The following is a 21,565-nucleotide window of genomic DNA, read 5'->3' as shown; positions in this document are numbered from 1 at the left end:
TGACTCTCACCTGAGAGCAGGGAGGCGCCTTGGTGATGTGGAATGTCAAAGCTCGGTCTTATATGAGCACTTCCTGTCTAAATTTGTGTGTGTGTGTGTGTGTGTGTGTGTACACACATATATATAGTCTCATGCTGTTCACAGATAGGTAACAGGGTTCCCAGAATCTGGAATCAGCGGGGTCCTCACACACAGTGAGCCAGTAGTGGGTGGGTGGGTGGGTGGTTGACTGGCTGACTGGTTAGACAAGGTCTCTCTGTATAGCCCTGACTGTCATGAACTCTCAGGAATCGTCCTTCCTCTGCCTCCTAAGAACTGAGATTTAAGGCACATGCCACCATGCCCAGCCAGTTAGTTATATTTGTTACAGCCTTCGGTGGTCTTACATTCTTAGCTGAAAGGGTTGTACTAGTATATACCAATTATAAAAAGTGGGTTTTATACTAGCATTGCTATATGTGCATGTAAAGTACTTGGTCATTTAAAAACAAAGACCCTGCCTTATTCCCAACCTTGCAGCAAATTATTGCTCTTCCCTATGAAGGTACTGCCTGCTCTGTCAATAACATCTCTGGACATCAGCTCCCATATACTGATCTCCAATCCTGGATACCCCAATGCCTCCCCTGAGCATGTTCCCATGAGTATCTTCACCCTCAGGGAAGCCATTGTCTCTGAGGATCCCCTCACCAGAATCCCCTGTGAATGCCCACTTTCCTGCTAACATGAGCTCTGTAGTTTAGACTCTCTGTCCATTTCTCTGTTCTCCAGGAATTACCTGTTCCTGTTGATGCAGTATTAAAATGAGTCAGGTAGTGGAGAGCCAAGGAAGAAGTGGGGATAGCGAGTGCATGCCAGGGATACTCTGGTGGACATGCCAATAGAGAATGGTGCAGGAAAGCAGGTGCGGAGAGCACTGTGGGCACAGTCATGAGTGCAGATTCTGAGCTTTGCATGGTGGGGTGGCTGGCAGAAGAGCAGGTGAAGCTTAGAAGCTTTCAGAGCGATTGAGCCTGCCTGACAGGTGACATCGGCTGCTCTTTTCGGGAATGAAAAACTTCAGGTTACAAATCCACTAGAAACAGGTCTGGGTTCACCTGCCTGGGACTGATACAGGCCACTGTTGATAGAATTAACCCATTAAACAGTAGTGCTTTTAACCAGTGTGAATTGGGAAAATAAATTCTGATGTGGCTCACAGCGACTTCTGTGAACAAATACTGTCCTGAGAGAGAGTAAATGCCAAGGTACCATTATACAAGCAAAAGCAAAAATAACAGTGTGTGTGAAACCCTGGGTGTGTGGTACTCCCTCACCTGATCTTTAATGGGGGAAAGGAGGAAAGACACCTTAGAAACCCTGGCCTGGAGTTCAGCAGTGGGGTAGCCTTTTTATGTGTATCCTGCTATAACTTTAGATTAGGAGACCGGAGATTGACACAGGGTCTCACCTAATAAACTCAGATATATGATGTGCCTGTCTCTGCCACCTGGGTGCCAGGATGGCCAGTGTATGCCACTACATTCAGCTTATTTTTAGATACTTAAGATATCTTGTGAGTACGGGTGTTTTTTCAGCAACACATATTTGTGTACCTTGTGCATACAGTGAATGCCCAAAGAGTCTAGAGGAGTATAGGATTCTTTGAAATTGTGGTTACAGTGGTTGTTATCAGCCTTATGGGTGCTAGGAAGTGAACTCACTTTTCTCTAAGAGCAACACGTGTTCTTAACCACTAAGCATCTCTTCAGCCTCTGTTTTTAGATTATTGAATCATATTCATTTATAACTTGTTTAGATCTGTCAAAACATTAAATGTGAATGGTTTTTATTGCAAAAAAAGTTGAAGAACCATGTGCCAAAATTGGTTGAAACAGTATCCATGTTGATACTGAGGAGCAGTGGTGCATGATGGGACATTGCTAGGGAAAGAAGGGCCATCTTCAGTCCTCCCCAACCTATGCCGATTTAAAGAACAGCTTGAAAGCTGAGTGTCACGGCACATGCTTTAATTCTAGCACTTGGGAAGCTGAGGCAGGAGAATCTCTGTGGGTTCAGAGCCACATAGTGAGAACTTGTCTCGGGAAACACAAAACAAAAAGAATGACTTGGTGAAATGGAATTGGGTCCAGTAGACAGACCTAGTAGGTATCTTCTGGGACAACCTGAGGAAGAAGTCCTTGCTGCCTGTGATCCACAGGAACAGTGGCCACTTCTCCATAGGCCTGTCAAAACACGTGTCTTCGTCCCTCTTAGAGTTAGAAGAAGAGACACCGAAGGACAGAATAGGATATGGCCTTACCTTCAGGTAGTCAGTCTCATTTAGTCTCATTTCCTTCAGATTCTCGGAGCACCTGTGTTCTGCGAAACCAGGCTCTGAGTCCCATTCTCTGCAAGGCTCAGGTTTGGGTGCTTTCTTTCCAACAGTTTTGGTTGTGTGCATGTCCAACATTTTTCTTTTTGAACAACAGATAAGCAAAACGGTGATTTCTTTTAAAGTGAACTTGGGCAGGCCTCTAATTGGTGGTATTCTTTAATGGCTAAGTCTTGGGTTTGCAATGGACATGTGTCTAATGCAGAGGTGGTACTAGGGACTGGTCGATGGTAGGATGTCACAGACCACTGTGATTTCACACTCTTGGCAGGTACATCTCCATTCATGGATGCGCTAGCAGCCAACGGAACAGCAGTCACCATACAGACATCTGTAACAGGAGTAACAGCCGGGAAAAGGAAATTTATTGACGACAGAAGAGACCAACCTTTTGACAAGCGGTTGCGTTTCAGTGTGAGGCAGACAGAGAGTGCCTACAGATACAGAGATATTGTCGTCAGGAAGCAAGATGGCTTCACCCACATCTTGTTATCCACAAAATCATCAGAGAATAACTCACTAAACCCAGAGGTGAGAGACATGCCCCAGGCTGTGGTTTCACGCTTCTCCATGCGCTGGTGTCCTGGCCTGCTTTGCTGAGTGGCACTCTGTGATCTTTCCAAGGCAGCTGCTTCTCATCACACTTGTGGCCATAGTGATACATCGCAGGAGGAGGATGCTGAGGAGCCCCTCCATTCTCCTGTTGTGAGAAACTATGGTTTTGAAGTGGGCACAGTAGCTGCTTCCTGCCTCATCTGTAGAGCATAGGCAGTAACCTGTGGTCTCCCTAAAGTCACCTGGAAATGTGTATGCACAGACTGCTTTAGCTAAAGTTTCATCAGAATCTTGATGGGTTCTTTATGCAGACCAGATAGAAGTACCCTAAGTCTCGGTCCCTTAAAGAACCTGACTGTCATCCTGCTGTGCAGGTCCTTGTCAGTGTGTCTTACTAATAAGTAAGCGAGCTTTCAGTGACCCTGTGCAGTGTATTCACAGAGTTTGGGAACCATTTCTGTAAAAGCTCTAGAACCCATCGTCTTTGAATTGTATCGTCTCACCCAAGTTTTCAGATCGTATGGTTGCTTGTTTGCCATTGTGCACAACTTAGGCAAATGGGTGTCTGGCCAGAATCACAAAATGCTGGTCCTTAGTCCACTTTTAGACTCAGGGTACCTCTGATGCTTCTCAGATGTCATTTCAAGTGTCAGGTGTCCTCTGACGCTGGTGCACCCCTACTGGGCGCGCTTACACAGCCGATGATTTAGACTTGTGTCTCCATAGTGTTAGGTGGCTAAGGAAAACAGCCAGACCCTTGAACCCTAGAACTGAACTCATTTCTTGAAGCTGGCTAAATGTGCCACCTGCTGTCCAAATTAGAAACTCCAAAAGCAGCCATGTGCCTTGTCTGGTCCGCTGAGAGTGGCAGTAGGTGTAAGACCAGCCAGGTGAGGTAGAGTCGCATGCCTTTGCCCCGACGATTATAATTCGCCACAGCAACCCCGGACCATAAGCCCTGGTTATAGAACAGAAGAAGCATGCAGGGTATTTACAGTCCTGGCGGGTGGAGTGCACCACAGACTGGAGATGCATTTATCTTAGACCTAAATTGTCCCATTGAAAAGTGCTTTGTAGGATTCTGTGCCCTTGACCACTTGCACCTGTGGTGACTTCCAGGTGATGAAAGAAGTTCAGAGCGCCCTGAGCACAGCTGCAGCCGACGACAGCAAGCTGGTGCTGCTTAGCGCTGTGGGCAGCGTCTTCTGTTGTGGGCTGGACTTTATTTATTTTATTCGGCGCCTCACAGATGACCGAAAGAGAGAGAGCACTAAAATGGCAGATGCTATCAGGTATGTACAGATGTGGGCTTTCAATGGAGCGCTGGGGAGCTGCAGGGTCCTCAGGCACTGGTGGTAGCAAAATTAATCAATAGATAATAATACTTGCCTTGCACCTATCACAGAATTCAGGGCTGGCTTCAGCTTGGGCATTTGGGGAACACTGTGATGATTTAGCCTGTGTATCTGTGCTATGCATTGTCTCCAAACATAATGCACCGATGGCTGCCCTCCTAAGTTGTCCAGGCTTTGTGACAGTCCATAAGATCACACAGTGGGTGTGGTTCTTGATGGGGGTAGTATAAGTAATGTACATTCTTGATTGTCACAAACCCCTTCCAACCACACGGAGAAGTCAATGATGCAGTTAAAAGCCCCCTTTCCTTACACCTGCCCAGAAAATAGACTATTTGCATATGTTCGCAGCCTTTTCCAAATCTATTTTTAATTTTTTAAATGATGATAAAAACTATTTTGAGACATGTACCTTATAAAGTGGCTGAGTCACTTGAGTTGTCCCTTGCATTTCTGTGGTGTGAACATTGAAAGCGTTTCTTTTTTGTTTTGAGGCAAGGTCTTGTTGCTTAGACAATCTGACCTTGAACTTCTAATCCTCCTGCCTCACCCTTCCAGGTTCTGGGGTTGTATCCAGATCACTATATGCCCAGCTTGAAACCCACTTTCTTAACAATTTTCAAGTCTACAGCATGTTTCTAGTTAGAATCGACATGCCATTCTCAATTTAAGCATTTAAAATATATTCATACAAGTAATGGAACTTAGGTTTGGTTCTTTTACTTGGCAGCTTGCTTTTTCCCTGTAATATTACAGCTTGGAGGCACACTCATTTCCCTCTGGTTGATTTCTTCTCTACTATGTCCTAAGAGTTGAGAAGCTTTCCCTAGAGCCTCCAGATCCCACTGTGCGCAGAGCCCCTCTCCTTCACGGCTGTCACGGTCGCTGTTGCTAAGACTTCACTTTTCAGAGGTGAATTTTAGTTCAAGTGAATAAAGTCTGTCGCCAGCCAGGAAGGTCTATATTTCCTTGCCCACCTCTAGAAGGACTTCACCCTACGTGGCCCCCTTGCTCCCTTTGTAGCAGATTGAAAATGCAAAGACTTTCAAGGCCTGCACGTGCACTAAAGCAGCCTGGGGCTGTGATCCTGAGAGTCAGTAGGCCACTGTGGCACTGGGCTTTCTGTCCCCTGTGAGCCATTGGGAGACACAGCAAGATGGGGTGGGCTTTGGTTTTGCTGTGTTGGTAGGTCTGTCATGTGACAAACCATCTTTTTGACAGATCACCCAAATGTTCTCATGGACACTGCCTGCAGGTCCTGTAACACCAGACCTTGGAATTATGAGGCATTGCCTTGGCCTTACTCAACATATTTAATCATTTTCAATAGACACTGATTTAGGAGTTTAGCCACCATCTGTTCCAAGTGTGTCTAACAGCCAAGGATAGCTGTGAATGCTAGACACAAAGTTACAAGCTTACTTAAAACTTAGTGTTTTTTTAATAACTTAGTTGCACAGTTCTTAGGCATGGAACTTGCAGTATGTGCGGTGTAAGACTGACTGCTCACTATCTTTCTGAGTGGAGTCATGACTTGACTGCTTTTTCCCTCAGAATTTTGGGATCATACTAAATATTATTTGAAATTGTTATTTCTAGTCTCCTAAATCCCTTGAGGCTTATGATATAGTAGTAGGTGGCACAGTCTTCTTTTGTTTTTTTTTTTTTTAAGTTATTCTTTTGCACAGCATGCCTAAGTCCCAGACAGATCAGTACCTGAGAAAACATATAGCAGTATGGCAGATACTTAGCACTTGTACCCGGGATGTTCTTCATGCTTAGCCCCCATTTGGGATCAATGGGCATCAACTTGAGATTCATTTTTATACAAATCATCCTCCGGTTTGTGTGATTTTTCCTTGTGCTCAAACTGGATCCACACAGAAGATGTGTGCTCTGATAACCCTGGCCTGATTTTAAAAAAAAAAAAAAAAAACCCTAGGGATTGCCAGACAGTGTCTCAAAGTTTGTATCTTTTCCAAGGTCCATTTGCCTTGTGAATCTCCCCAAAGTTCACCCCTTCCTCCCTCCAACACAGGGCTGTTCCACTGCTGAGAGCCATGTTAGAGATTCCTTATGATAAAATGTCAAGACACTGGGGTTACAGGCCCAAGGACCAGGAGTCTATTTACAGTGTTGGCTTCTGAGCTCTGTGGACCAGCACAGGAGCTGCCGGTGTTGAAGGTGCCACTCTTTTCCTAACAGGCACCTCTACTGACCCCAGCAGGGCCTCCTCCTCCACTCGGCTTTGTTTTACCCAGCTAGGAAAGGGTAACAAACTGGCTGGTAACAATTCCAAATCCTTGATGCTTCATTTTCCCCCAAACAATTCCCCAGCCTTGTGTGAGATTATCTAACATTAGTACTTGATTATCTAAATTAGCAAATATTCTTCCCATCAGGAATTTTGCTTAATACCAAGTTTTACACAGCTTCTTCCCCTGGCACTGGCTCCCACCTAAGGCTCAAGGACAATCGGTCACTACCTTCCCCTCGGGGAGCTTTGTGCACATCTCAACTCGATGCTCACTAGACTAAGCCGTCATGACTGAGAAGTTTCTACTAGACAGGATGCTGTGCAGGTTTTGGGATTTTTCCATGTGGCCCTGTCTTTATCTGTTAAGTTCACACATCAGAATGGTCAGTGCCCACTGAAAGAGGGAGATCTTTGTTTCAGCCTGAAATTCTGACCCCTTCCAGAAAGAGCCATCAAGTCAGCTGAGGTTACTCTAAGCAACAATAAAGTTCAGCTGCTGATAGTTTTTTATGCAAACGTGTAAACAGGTATAGCAGTATTACACAAATTATAAACCCCTTCGTTATATCTCTGTAGAACTACTTCAGCATTGCAATTGCTCTTTTTACATTAATTTACCATCCCGTCATGGTTTCTATATCTTAGCACTTGTGGCAGCCACCCTGGGTACCTGGAACACATCTGCTCCATGTCACAGAGGCCACCATTTTAGCAGTCACCTTTCCAAAAGCTGTCAGGAGCAACATTGTACATGTAGTTCCAACCTAGATTACTGATCCTTAATCCTCAGAAGGCAATAAAAACTGCTTGCTTCAAAAGCCTGCTCAGAAGGTTGTCTGACTCTCTTTAGATCGGAAACCCTGTGTGGTCTTTCTAATAGTGCCTTAGGCTTTCTCTGTTAATCCTTACAGCTCATTCATTTGAATGAGTTAAGTCTTTTCTACTCAGAAGTCTCACAAACTTTGGATGTCTTCTGCTTAGGCTGGCAATAAGCTAAAATCTGCAGGCCTTGGTTGGTCACCTCTCTAGGAACAACCTACACTGCTAGGTGTCATGATTTTCAGAGACGGTGGCTCACCGCTGAAGTGTTTAAATTGGTGAGTTGTGGAAAGCAGCTCACTGGCTCTCTGTAGGGCTAGGATAGACACAGGGTTAGACTCTAGTCATGACCAGCTCGGTCCTCCCCATCATGGCTCATTCTGCCTGTGTACTCTTTGTCTTCTTTACCCTTTTCTCTGCTGCAGTAAATCATAACAAGGAGCCATCTCCCAGAGTGAAGAGAGGGATCCCTAATGTGCTGTGACACCAGCCTTAGCTGGAAGCAAACCCCCAGATAGCATTGACTGGGCTTGCTAGACATGCACATCCCCTGTGGGAGCACTGCTGTCCTTTGTGCTCTTGCTGCAGTGGGGTCCAGCAGCACTTGGTAGCATTCACCTGCAAGCCTCTGAGGACTTACCGGTCTCATTTTCCAGCCCATCTTTACCTCCTGGAAAAGGAGGCTTGAAATCATTCAGTCCACTACAAGATAAATTCAGGTTATCTCCTGATAACAGCTGTCACTAGTCACATACCAACACTAGATCTTACCCCATGTTTTCTGACACCAAAACCCACTGTTGTTCACTCAACAACAGACATTCTTGTGTGTCAAACCAGAGTTGGACAGGGTCACTCCTTAGCTGGCTATGGGTCTTGAAATGTGAGTGGATTCCTGGATCTTCTGGGGCTGAGGAATAAGTTGTACTGGCTAGAAAGCCCAAGAACCAACTACAGGCACTGAACTTGTTGGCAGTGCCTTTCCCTGTGTGTGGTGCCCAGGCTGTCTTGAAACCCTACATACAACATATAGCAAATAAACCCATGGCCCACAGCTTCAGAGAGCACCTTATGTAAATCTCATCTCTTAATGAATTTCATAGAGTTTACATCTTGGTAAATTGAATTCCATGATAGACTTTTTCATCTGCTCAAATATGCAACGTTTTCAGTAATTCCCCGTTTATTTTTTATTTTAGAAACTTCGTGAATACTTTCATTCAGTTTAAGAAGCCTATTATTGTAGCTGTTAATGGCCCAGCCATTGGACTAGGAGCATCCATATTGCCTCTTTGTGATGTGGTTTGGGCTAACGAAAAGGCTTGGTTTCAAACACCCTATACCACCTTCGGACAGAGTCCAGATGGCTGCTCTACCGTTATGTTTCCCAAGATTATGGGAGGAGCATCTGTGAGTACCATTTAAAACAAAATCATTCTAGAAGGCGTCCTGAGGAGATCCTGGTTATTGTTATACTTGGTGTATATAGCATGCCATTCTCTGGGGACTTCCCATACCAGATATACAAACAGTTTGATTTGGTTCATGGAATGCTATGAACTGTGATCTGTTGTGCACTAATCCCTAGGAGTTTATGGCTCTGCATAGTTAACATGGTATCCCATCAAAAAAAAACTATACTTAAAAGGGGCAACTTGCATAGGAAAAGCAAAAGTCCCCCTCCCCCCCGCTTTTATGGTTTTGTTTTGCTTTTTTAACTGTTTAAACAAATACATCTCTATTGGTTCATGCTCAGATTGTATCTTGTATTTTGACAAGCAACTACAGACCTGAACTAAGGCAAAAATTATGTAGTGGATGGAGTTCTCCAAAATAGAAAATGAGTACCTGGTGACAGGCTGTTGAGACAGTCACAGTGGGTAGAAGTTGGGCTCTAATGCAGCCTTGGCCACACTCACAGGCAGAGTGCTGCCCATGACACAGTGACAGGGCTAATGCTTTCCCTGAGGAACTGACAGCCATCCGCCTGTGGCACTATTCCCAAATTGGGCAACATACTTTTCTTGGAAGGCACCACACCCACTTGTCTCTGCCCACCATAGCCCATTCCCTTGCTTCTGAGCCCCACTGCTTGCACAGTTGAAGGAAAGAAATCTCTTTAATACCCAAGTGCCTCTTCCTAGAACACTCTCTGAAGAGGGAGATTAGATAATCAGTTTCAATCAAAACCACCCAAGAATTACAATGAAGGGCAAAGACATTTGCTTCCTCTTGTGGTGGAAAGCCAAGTAGGTACTCCCTTACAGTAGTCGACCTATAAGTAGGGCACATAGTCCCTAAAATACTCAGAAGATGCAGAGGCAGCCATAGCCTCTGCACTACAGACCCTCTGACAGCATCACTCAGTCTAGTCAACAAGAAAACCCCAGACAGACCCACACTATGCCTGTTGAACAATGTTTCTCAGAAGCAGCTGGATGTAAATGATGACAGGGCCCTGACTGTGCTTCTGGGTGACAGAAAAAACATCATCGCAGAAGCTGCCAAGATCAGTACCATTTCTAGTCTAATGAATAAGGGGAAATTGGTGGTTATTTTTTGGAGTTTTATCATTATAAGATGCAGCCTGTCAAGAATGCAACCTGGGAAATATTGTAGGGGAACTTTGGAGACTTTTTCAGTATTGAAGTATTTTTAATGGAATGTTAAAATGAAAGCCAGAAGAAGAGACCAGCCTCCACAACCCATCTGGTCTCAGTGCCAGGCAGGCCACCCCCACATCTCCTTTATCTAGCTGGGACATTTGTTCTCAAGGGCTTCAGTCCCTGTCACTGCCCCACTTAGAACATAATGGCTGCCACTGATCAGGAGAAAACCAAGAACCTTCTGTTTCACTGAAGTGCCTCTTTGCTGTTGAAGATAGGGGTACTATATGTACTGTCCGTGAGAAAACCACACCTACTCTTTATACCTCAAACACATACACACACCACATGGCCCTGTGGTTCTGTCATCCCTATGTATCCTCTGCTGTGAACGGTGCTGTGAACCCTGGCGCTTCAGACTGCCAAGCCTGAGAACCTATTGGCTGGGACAGGCTGAAGCTTACCACCAGAAGCCAGTGTCCTTGGGAATGATTCCATGCAAATGTCTCAGCTTTGATTTCATTGGGAGGACAGTCACACAGCTGTAGCCATCACATGACCCCTTTGAGTCACTGCTGAGATGCTCTGCATCATGACTGTAGTGCCAGGACCACTGTGGACAGCAGCCACGACTACAGGACTGTTCGTAGCTGCACCCAGTTCACTGCCCGTTGAGTAGGGATCCGACACAGCGGATTGCATTCTTTCCTTCCATTCCTCACTCCTCCTACACACTCCTGCCCTACACACCGTTGTCCCCAACCTTCAGGTCCCTGTTATCCTAATCTAGACTTGCTTCATGTTTGCCACATAGATGACAGTGCACACATTGCATTTGTGTACATTTCCTAGATGCAGCTTTGGCTGCTAAGAGTGGGCCAGTCTTACTCCAAAACACCAGGACTAAAGTATGACCTTCCTGGCATTCACCACAACCTACATGCCATCTTGTCCCTTGTTACCAACAGCAGTCTTAGTCTGCCACCACTTCCCCCCTTAGAGGTCTCCTCCTTAGAGACATCCCAGGAACAAGGGCAATCTGTTCCCTGGGGAACTTGCCAGGGAGTAAATTTGTATCCTGGGAGAACTCCCAAATTAATGATGCTGTTAGGCTTCTGGTGGCCTCTCCTGATTCATGTTACTTTACGGGTTGCTAGGATAAAATAACTGACAAAAACGTTTTGTAGAAGGAATGATTTGGCTCATAGTTGGACAGCTGTGGTAGCAGGAGTGGTAGCCACATTACATCTGCTATCAGGGAGTAGAAAGAAATGAAGGCTGCTTCTTTGATTCCTCTCTAGGACCCTGGTATGTAAAATGATGCAGCCACATCTAAGACGGGTCATTTGGTGTTGATTAACCTAGTGTAGAAAACCCTTCACAGACTTATCAGAGCTTTGCTTTGTGTTGTTTCTGAATCCCATTGGCAATAGGCATTAGCTATCCTTGCCTACTTGATGAACAAGCATCACTTTTAAGCTATAATTTTTAAGCTGTAGCCTTCCAGTCCATGGCTTATGGCCATCTCATAATGCACAATGCATTCAGTCCATCTGTAGCTCTTCATAGTCTTTTAACAGTTCCAGTACTTAAAAAGTCCACATCTAATCTGAAAATCAGGATACTCTCTTACACTCTAAAAGGAAAGCATAGTTCTAGCATGTAATAGTACAGGATAAATACATTCCAACAAGGAAGGATGGAGGCGCGTGGCTGAACCAAAGTTAGTAGATCAAACACCAACTTCTGAATCTGTCCCACATCTGGCACTGATAATAGAATTGTCTGGGTTCAAAGGATTGGGGTTACCAGACCCACCCCCAACTCTACTGCTCTCAGCACACACAGTCTCATGTTCCTGCCGTCTCCTGCATCCAGAATCATTGTTGCAACTGAGACTTTATCTTTCATGGGCTCAGATCCTGCCAGACACTGCCCATCTCTGAAACCATTGAAGCAGACTCGATGAATCCACCAGTCATGTATCATTGCAGAGTCAGGAACTATAGAGACAAAGCTACCAAGTTCTGGTACCAGCCCATAGTTAGTGGAGACTGGCCCCTGTGAACCAAAGCTCTAGTAGCATCTGTGTTTTGGCTGTTTAGCATCCACAAAAGTACTTTCGAAGGCAATGGTTTTGGTCAGGGAAACCATTCTTCAGCATTCTCAGTTCAGACTCTCAAATAAATCCACCTTCTGAGAAGTTAGAATGTTCAAAGTGAGGTCTGCCTTTCAGCTGATGTCTTGGTGTAGAGGACCAGGTTTCTCTTTAAGGGCATTAATTTCTTTAGCAGTTGCATCTGCCTTCTCTGTTAACGTTAAACTCACTCATGTCCTTTTCTTCATTAACCTACATCGTTTTCATGGTGTTTCCGCTCCACGTCTTGCTCACTGTGTGGACCTGGATACAGCAGTGAGCTGCAGTGCCGCCCATCAGCGTGCTCTCTGCAGACAGATGAGTCCATTCTGTACTGAGCCTCAGTCGGGTTTTAGGTGTGAGTGGAGTGTATCCAGAATCTCATGAATGGCCTTTCACCCGGCTCCCTGTAGACACCAGGAGCCAGGCCTCTACTGTCCCACTTCTCTCTTAGCATTCTAGGGATTTCCTAGCCCAGAGTCTAACCATGATCAGTGTCATCACAGTAATAGGACCACTCCTCATCCCGAGGGTTAATTCCTTATATGGATTACTTTATGTGTCACTGGAACAAAATACCTGACTAAATAACTTGAGGATTTATTTCAGGTTACAGTTGGGGCATCATGGCAGTGGGGTTTAAGGTACCAGTCACATTGAGAAGAGAGAGAATGTTCTGTTCAGATCCATTTCTTGATTTTATTCCCTGCAGAATTCCATCCCAGGGAGTAATGTCACCCCCATTTAAGGTGGATCTTCTGACTTTACTTGACATAAAATAGCAAATTCCTCATAGACATTTGTTTCCATGGTGATTTTAAATCCCAGCAAGATTAACAATCACAGGTCATTCATTACCAATAAAATCAATTTTAAGTTCATTTGAGCTGCTATTAAAATAGACTGTTTGCCAATAATCATTTCTAGTTCTGGCAATAAAGATTCCTGTCACCTACATCTGTCAGTCTATCCTCCCTGTGTAGACAAACACTTTGTGTACAGGGAAGATGGGGAAGGTGCATACAAAGAGCCCGTCTGAAGGAAGTACTGAACAGTCTTAGACAGGCTCATAACACTAAGCAGCTGCAGTTTTAGAGCCCTTGAGCCAAATGCTGTCTGTGTGGACATCTCGCAAATTCACTCGCCCTGGCCTTTGAGCTGGCTCACCAGGTATGCCTGAGAGCTGTCCTTGAATGAACATGGTGGAAGAAAAAGACCAATAAATATAATTTTGAGGTTTAAAGAATTCACTAGGCTTGGAAAGATTCCTAAATAGCTTGAAGTCAGTTCTTATGAACGCCTGTTCTTTGGTGGGTGGTTTCCTTTGTACAGAGCAGTAATTGCTCTTTGGTTCAACTTGGAATCTGGTGGTATAGCTATTCTCAGCTGTGGCCACATTTAACATATAGCCCTGGCTAGAGACATTTCAAAGCGATGTTGGTCATCAGAAGTCAGTGTTGCCACTCCTATGTCCTCCAGCACAGGCCCCTACCCCAGATACTCTGCGAGTCTAGGATGTCCCCAGAATCTGGTGGCACACTGCTTTGGAGCCTGCCACAAATGGGGTAACTTCTCACGTTGTGAACAGAGTATTCGACTAAAGCCTATATAGCAAGTGACTGAATGCTGTTGAGGTGACTTGTATTGTGACTGCTAAAAGGATATACTTCCTTTGGTGGCATTTTGGTGTGTGTGAATTTTCAGAGCCATGGGCAAGCTTGGGTGGGACAAGTTTGGGTCTACCGATTTTGGATATACAAATTCTTTCTGGAGGGTTTCCTGAAGGCACGCCACTGTCGGGAGAAGTAGGACAAGCTGTGTGAGCTTTCCTCGGTGTGTCCCACAGAGGCAGACACTGGCCCTGCTTAGCTGCTGGTGGGTAGTCTACCATCCCCTAACCCACAGCAGATGTCCATAGAGTACCTGCTACACCATACATCTTGACACTGCCCCATTTTAAGAATCCACACAGCTGCGAGCTCAGGAAGCATTCAGGTCCAGTACAGTCGTTGACACTTTAGGTAGCCTTTGCTAAGGGAAACAGTATGCTCCGGCTTAAACACTAGCCACCGTGTGTGTGTGTGTGTGTGTGTGTGTGTGTGTGTGTGTGTGTGTGTGTGTCTGTCTGTCTGTGTGTCTGTGTGTCTGTGTGTGTATAGTAAGGTGTGCCAAGCCAAGGACTAATTTCAAACTCTCATTTACTTACAAGAGCTGTCATCCTAAAGCAGTATGATCTGCCCACCTTCCCATCTTAAGATCACTGCAGATTGGCAGGGTAGAGCTTTGTCTATTTAGTCTGCCCAAGAAAATGTTTTTTCTTAATGGGTTTTTGTTTGTTGGTGATGGTTGGGTTTGAGTTGCAGGTTATTGTGATTTCTTGGTTCTTCCAGGCCTCTTATCTTAAACAGACTCACTGTCTGTTTAAGTGGGATGCATTAGCAGCGTTGAGTCAGCCCTGTCTCTTACACTCTTGGATAAAATTTAAAATTCCTCTCATTGTCCTGCACATCCCAACCATGTGAAATGAGAGGGAAAACACAAATCATAAGACTGTCTAATAACAAATGGATGTGAAGCCAGGCAGACCAGGAGGTGACCTGCCAGGACACCGTGTAGGCCAAAGCAAAGACAGTTGTGATTGGCCCAACAAGCAATACAAGGAGAAGAGAGAGACACAGGAAGAAGGCAGGAAGTGGGTGTGTTAGGAAGATGGAGCAGGAGGGTTATAAGTTCAGTGCTAGTTTCTCTGTCAAGCCCACAGGACAGCCATGGTGGGCCTGGAAAGTTATCAGTATTTGCTGTCCTGAGGACATTCGTAACTTCTATGAGTGAGTGGTGATGTCATCACTAAAACAACACAGTCTAGGAAAGAGCATCCCAGGTGCTCTGGAATTCTTCTGAGTGGGGTGGGAGGGTCTCTCATCCTTTCTCACCTCCCTGGAATATTCCTGTAGAGAAACTATCTTAACTACCAAAATAAGATCACATCAGGGTTTTATAGATGTTTGTGGATCATCTTTTCCCTGAGAAAGGCTGTTCATTCAGAGAATGTCTCAGGCTTCTGAGCTTAGGCAAGACTTAGCTCAAATTGCCTGGTACACTTTAGATGACATACTTAAAACCTTGCAAACTCTTCTTGTCTGTGTGTGTGCACACACACCTGTTTACCATGTCTATCTTGGTAAACAGGCTGCCACACTTGATCTCCTGTGTGTTTTGTTTGCTCTGTGCGAGACTCAAATACTCAGTGTGATCCAAAGGTTGTACTTGGTCAATATAGAGTCTCTTCATGGTTTTGCCTCTGAAAAAGGAGGGTCATCTGGTGTGTTTCCCTACGCTGAGAAGCTTACAATCAGGGTGTAAAGACTGTTGGGGTCTGCGCAAGGCAAACCACAGTTGGGTCACGTCAGCTACTGCACCGTCTGTTGGGCAAATCCTCTCTGGCGTAGCCCACCCCAGCTGGCATTAGTGATATGACTTGATATGACATCTGTACACCATATGCCAGGACTTGAACTTGGCCTCTTACACAGTATATACCTCTGTGATTTTTAAAAGCAAAGTTACTTTAGTTTTCTCTAATAAGTCTTAAGGTAACTGAAACCCTCTTAAAATGAACGGCACACTCGGTTCCTCTGGGATAGTTTCTGTCTCTGACAGAAGTGTGGCTTCTAAGGTGTGACACCCCCCCCTCCCTTTAGCAATGATGAGCCCCTGTCTTTAGAACATTTGTGGAAAATGCGTAGGTTTATGTTGGATTCATTTGCTATAGAACACAAATTATTTACTCTTGTTAATGGCTCAGATACTGGTTATGTTTTAACTGAGTTCACTGTGTGGGAAGAACCTCATGTGAAGGGGAAGTTAAAAGAGCACCCCGGCTACCACAGAACACCCTCTGATTTGGACCTCATCCAAGTCCATGTGAATCTGAATTATATCATGAAGCAAGTGGTTTTCTTTCTTCCTTTTTTTTTTTTTTTTTTTTTTTAATGGCCCATGGAGTTAACTCTTTCCATTTGCCCCCTTGGTCACTAGCGAACTAGAGGTAGATTCTGACCACTTCAGAACTCCATCCTCACCTGTGTCTCTGAGGGTTGAATTTCCAAAACTTGGTCTCCACTCACCCCCTGGTGTCTCACAGCATGTCAACTCTTTTTCCTCTTAGGCCAATGAGATGCTGCTCAGTGGACGGAAGCTGACGGCACAGGAAGCGTGTGGCAAGGGCCTGGTCTCCCAGGTGTTCTGGCCAGGAACCTTCACGCAGGAAGTCATGGTTCGAATCAAGGAGCTGGCCTCATGTAACCCAGTTGTACGTAGAGTGTTTTATTTTGTTTTGTGTTTTTAAATGATGAGTGAAAACCCTTTCCTCCACAGAGATTAAATCAGGCTGGTAGCATGCTCCAGATGTGTTCACCTGGTGGTCATTCTTGTGGAAGTGGACACCAGGGTGACATATCTTTTGCAGGGTTACCATATCCAATGCTAACCATTTCTTACCGTCTGCAAAATCCACTTGTGCAATCACGTGCTTAGGCACACATAGGTTTCAGCAAGTCTTCTCTCCGAATTCATTGCATTTAATGGTGCCATGTGTGAAGTGTTTTATTGATCCAGTCAACTCTCACCTAAACTTGTGCAGATGTACAGTCAACCATTATAGCTAAAATTAAGCTGTGGTGTGTTTAGAAAATCGCATCCGAAAGCACTCTGGGGATTTTCATTGAGCCTCCACCCACTGTTGAGCGGATATCCACTCTGGGTTCCACATCTCCAGGCAGTAGCTGGTCCACAGCTGGTCGGGTGTTGGGTATGGGTCTGTGTAACACATCTCAAACATAGTGTCCAGTGTTAAATATCCTGGCATCTCTCTGTACCTACCATCTGTCCCTCCCCCATGGAGAGCAGAATCCACATGTACTGAAGTCCCTTATACAGCATGGCCTGCTGTAGCCTGCACCTCCCTCTGCATACAGTCCAGGCTGTCTCCGGAGATGTCTTCTGGTGCCTGTTGCAGTGCACCCCTGTGATTTTAAGATGGAAAGTAAAGTCTGTGTATTTAGCATAAACGCTATTGGTCTTTTCTGCGTATTCCCAGTCTAGGATTGATTGAGTCCCAGGGATCTGGAACTGAGATACACAGAGCTAACTGCTCAACACTGATAGAACCGACATGTAAAAAGATGTAATGCTGCCCTCATGCATGTGAGCAGAGCTTTAGTGCCATCCTATAAACATCCGTCCCCTTACTAATGGTTCCTCACTGCTGCAGGTCCTGGAAGAATCCAAAGCCCTGGTGCGCTGCAATATGAAGATGGAGCTGGAGCAGGCCAATGAGAGAGAGTGTGAAGTGCTGAAGAAGATCTGGGGCTCTGCCCAGGGCATGGACTCCATGTTAAAGTACTTGCAGAGGAAAATCGATGAGTTTTGATTGCCAGGCTGAACAGAAACCAGTGACTCCCACTTGCTACAGTCCTCCTTAACGGTAGCTAGTGCTCGGAGGCAGAACTGGAAACGTCCAAGCTATTTATTGCCGTGGAGTTTTTAAGTACTGTATAACTTTAAAATGACTACAAAGCTTCTTTGTCTAAGCGTCTTTATTTTATACTCATGTATACACAAGTATAAAAATGTAATTGAGCACTAGGCTGCTCTTTTGGAAGCTCTAATTTTCTTGTAAGCTAGTTGTGGATTTTTTTGTTTTTAAAAGGAATTATGTTTTTATTTGGGGTGAAAGAAGAGTTTGGAGTAATGATTATTTTACTCCCTTTTTTTTGTTTTGTTTTGTTTTTTTTTTTTGTTTTGTTTTTTTGTTTAATCTAGATCACAGACCCTAAAGAATACTAGGCAGCCTGTCCCCTCCCTCTACTGAAACATGTAGAAATGTCTGAAACATGTTCCTGCCTCTAGGAGGAAGGGGGGTTGCAAGTACCTCAATGCTGAAAACAGTTCTGATCAAAATTAAGACCAACCTTGTAGGAAAGGCATCACCGATGGAAAATCCCACAGGGCCTGGGTTTGTGCTGAGATGCCCACCATTCTTAACTCTACCTTTCTTAATGTCCTGTTCTCACCCAGCCATCATGGAGAACGCAGTGTCTCTGGAAGAAAGTGGTAATCCATTGTAAGTCACTCCATAGCTCGAGTGTTATGAACTATCGTTAGTGGGTTTTCATAATTTTCGACCCTTTTGGAAAATAACTACAGAAGTGCTTCTTTGGCTGGGTGAGAAATACTACTTTGTCTGTCTGCAGATACGATTGATGTATTACACCAAAAGTATTTTTTATGTTTATAAAGTGTAATTTTTAGGCTCACTTAGAATATATTTTATTTAATTTAAAATTCTCCTGGCACACTATTAAATACATAAACTCCTTTCAAAACAGAAAAGAACTACCTTATATTTGACATTTATTATCCACAGTCTCTGCTTTTATGTCTGCCATATACTACGCACGGTTTCGTGTTCACGAGGACCCCGTGGTATGGGGACTAACTATAGACGCCTGTTACTACTAAGGCTTCTAGGCTTGCAATCATTGAATGTATGAAGACTGAAGTAAAATCAAAACCTTATTTTTGTACAGTTTTGAAGTTTATACTCAGAACTGACGCCTCCTCAGCCACGTGGAGCGCTGTGCAGTGTGTAAATCTGTCTTGACCTTGGATGGATTGGTACAGTATTTTTGCATCTGTGGGACCTACTCTTTTGTTCAGTAGTTTGAACTATATATAAACTGTACACTCTGTAAAGTTTTTATAGAATATTCAGCTGTGAAAACTGGTTAAATAAAACTAATATTTCTTAACACATTGGGAGTGTTTCTCTGTGTGTCCTTCCCTTGTCAGGTTTCCTGTGGAGGTGTTTTCTCTGGGGATTTGTGAGGTTCACAAATGTGCACACACATGGGTATTTGTCTTCAGAGGATACAGCCTACTGCCCACCTCTTCTGACACTCACGTGGATGGCTGCTCCAACTTCTCAGAGGAAGGAAGGAAGGCATGGTTCATCAAATTGGCATCTGCAAAATACTGATGTTAGGTCTATCCCTGCCTCTCTTGAATCCTGCTCCAAGAGCCACCTTTGGTGGCTTTTCTTACTGCCAACTTGCTGGTCTGTCATATTCCTGTCCTAAAATGTGAATTACCTGAAGCTTGTGAGAAAGCCTCTGGTGTATATCTTTGCAAATGTGTGGGAAGGTCTTCCTAAGTAGAGACTTTTGCGATAATGGCATCCTGGGGAGGGGTGGTAGGTCCAGAAAGAGAAAGTGAGAACCTGGAGAAGATGGGCACTCCCATCCTGGGGTGCTATCCAGGATTCAAGAGAGCAAAGCGGATATTGCATTGAGCACACACATTGTCTTCCAAGTCACTGTAAGAAAATGGGGGCTAGGAATACTGGGCAGCATCGTTGTTCCTTCTGTTGGCTATGCCTCAGAAGTATCCTTTATGTCTGCCTCATTGCTTTGTACCTGAGGAAGCCCAGTCAAGATGCAAATTGGTTCTGCTCAGTCAAGCTGTGTATGTTTGGCTGAGTCAAAATGTATCTTTGAATTGTCTGAGTGGCTTTGAAAAGCAAAACTGGACATCCTGCCTACACAAGGCATCTGGAAACCTTGGTACAATTTGTTCTCCAACAAGGGAAGAATAGCCCTTGGTGTCTTTTGAGCATACAACCCTGTGGGTAGAAGAGGTATGGGGCATGTGCAGGCTGAGTGGATAGAAGCCCGGTTGGGCTCAAACTTTTAAACTTAAGCTTTGAGCTTAGTAAGAAAAGTATGGTCTGTCAACAAGCTATTTCTGCATCATTGGGAGATGTAGCAGTCAGGCATTTTAAATGACCCTAAGTTACTTAGTGTTCTAAACAGTGTTTCTGAAAGATCTAACAGGTGCCTGCTTTGAAAAAAGGCACTAGGTCCTTTTAATATGGGCTTAGAACTGAACTTCTGGACCACCCTATGATTCAGGGATCCAACCTAAACGGAGAAAAACGTAAGTAATAAAAAATGGGGATTCCTGTTCCCAAAGGTGTACCTGGTGCCTGTGGTTCCATTTTTCACTTCTCTTGGTATGTCCGGGTGCTCTTTTACACCAGGCAGAGAGCCTTACTGGTCCAAGTCTTCCCTTGGAGTATTGGGGCCCCGGTGCACACTGAGCCAGAAAGGGTAAAGAAGCTAAGTTCTGAACAGGTGGGTCTGCAGGATCCCAGTCCAGCAATGAATGGGATGGGGTGGAAGGGGAGGCTTCAGTGAATATTACAGTGCTCTTAGACAATAGGCAATGAATACTCAGGATGACCAAGTATAAACCTTGGAAAACGGGAAGGGGTTCTTAGGGTGGTTTCATTGAGGTTTAATGTTCTGGGGATAAGTCACTTGCATGGAAAGGTATTTCAGGAAGTTGAACTTGACATTCCTCATGTAGAATGTGGAGGTTGGACTATCCACGTAAGGTAGAGTAGAGGAAGCCCTGCTAGGAAAGGGAGTCCACTTTGTGCAGAGCTCAGGGGAGCTATGTGGACATGGTAGACTTCAACCTTAGGTAGCGGGGTTTCCCAACCTTCTCCTTTGCCCTTCAACTCCAGCCTTGGAGAACAAGTTTGTGGAGTCCAGTCTCTTCCATATTTACATGGGTTCTAGGAACTGAGTTCGGCTTTCCAGGCACAGTTGTGCTGCAAGTTCCTTCTCTCACTGGCCCACTATCCCAACTTCACAACCAAGCTCCAGACTCCAGCACAATGAGATAACTTCTTGCATGAACTCCTATCTTAAGCTCAGGGATGGAAGTCCCCTGGGCTGACATATAGTATATAAGCAGAACCCAACTAATGGTTTGAATAGGAATGGAGTCATTCTGTGTGCAGAAAGAACACAGCAAGCCCTAGCTTCCTTATCACTGCCTGTCTCTAATGTATGACTGACTACAAGAATAAATTGCTATAGTATTTTAATCTTCAAAACTTTTAATTGATAGTTATCACATGTATCTGTTGATGGGATCTTGTCCCTTCCTCAGGAAGCATAGATCAGATTCTTAAAGGAACGTGCTTGAATGAGTGGAATCTGGTGCTACCACTGAGAATCTGTTCCACTGTGAACCTGTTAAGAGTCACAGTTTCACTGTGACATTTCTCAGAGTGGCCAGTGGCTCATGCTATGTATCTTAGGCTGCCCTGAAACGCCATCCTCCTTCCAATTCCCATGTGCTGGAACTGTAGGCGTATGCCAGCACACCATGGACCTTGTTCGGGTTTTACCATGAAGCCCCTGGTTTCCGGGGGCAGGGAGCTTGCAATACTCTGCTTCAAGAACAGCTGAACTTTCCTTCCCAGGCAGACTGGTGGTTCAACAAGGAGGTGTGGTGCTTGTGACCTACTTGTGGCTCTGATCCATCACCAAAGACCCTCCTCCCCAGCAGATCACTGCCTCCAACAACACAATCAGCAGAGGACTGCAAAGA

The 21,565-nt window shown here is 44.8% G+C and overlaps 1 protein-coding gene across 2 annotated transcripts in view; it reads left to right on the top strand.

Annotated features, from left to right (window-relative positions):
• Positions 1-18,843, top strand: part of CDYL (chromodomain Y like) — a 128,895-nt gene extending 110,052 nt beyond the window's left edge. For both annotated transcript variants that reach the window (XM_080924651.1, XM_080924650.1), the window contains 5 exons: positions 2,646-2,905; positions 4,049-4,221; positions 8,560-8,770; positions 16,272-16,415; positions 17,376-18,843. In XM_080924651.1, coding sequence (XP_080780777.1) covers positions 2,660-2,905; positions 4,049-4,221; positions 8,560-8,770; positions 16,272-16,415; positions 17,376-17,534 — 933 coding nt within the window. In that variant the 5' untranslated portion in view covers positions 2,646-2,659 and the 3' untranslated portion in view covers positions 17,535-18,843. The remainder of the gene's footprint in view (positions 1-2,645; positions 2,906-4,048; positions 4,222-8,559; positions 8,771-16,271; positions 16,416-17,375) is intronic.
• Positions 18,844-21,565: the final 2,722 nt, after the last annotated feature.

This window comes from Micromys minutus, assembly GCF_963924665.1.
Source record: "Micromys minutus genome assembly, chromosome: 1".
In the NCBI taxonomy this organism is placed as follows: domain Eukaryota; kingdom Metazoa; phylum Chordata; class Mammalia; order Rodentia; family Muridae; genus Micromys; species Micromys minutus.
The sequence above is the reverse complement of the archived record's forward strand: the minus strand, read 5'-3'. Positions and strand labels throughout refer to the sequence as shown.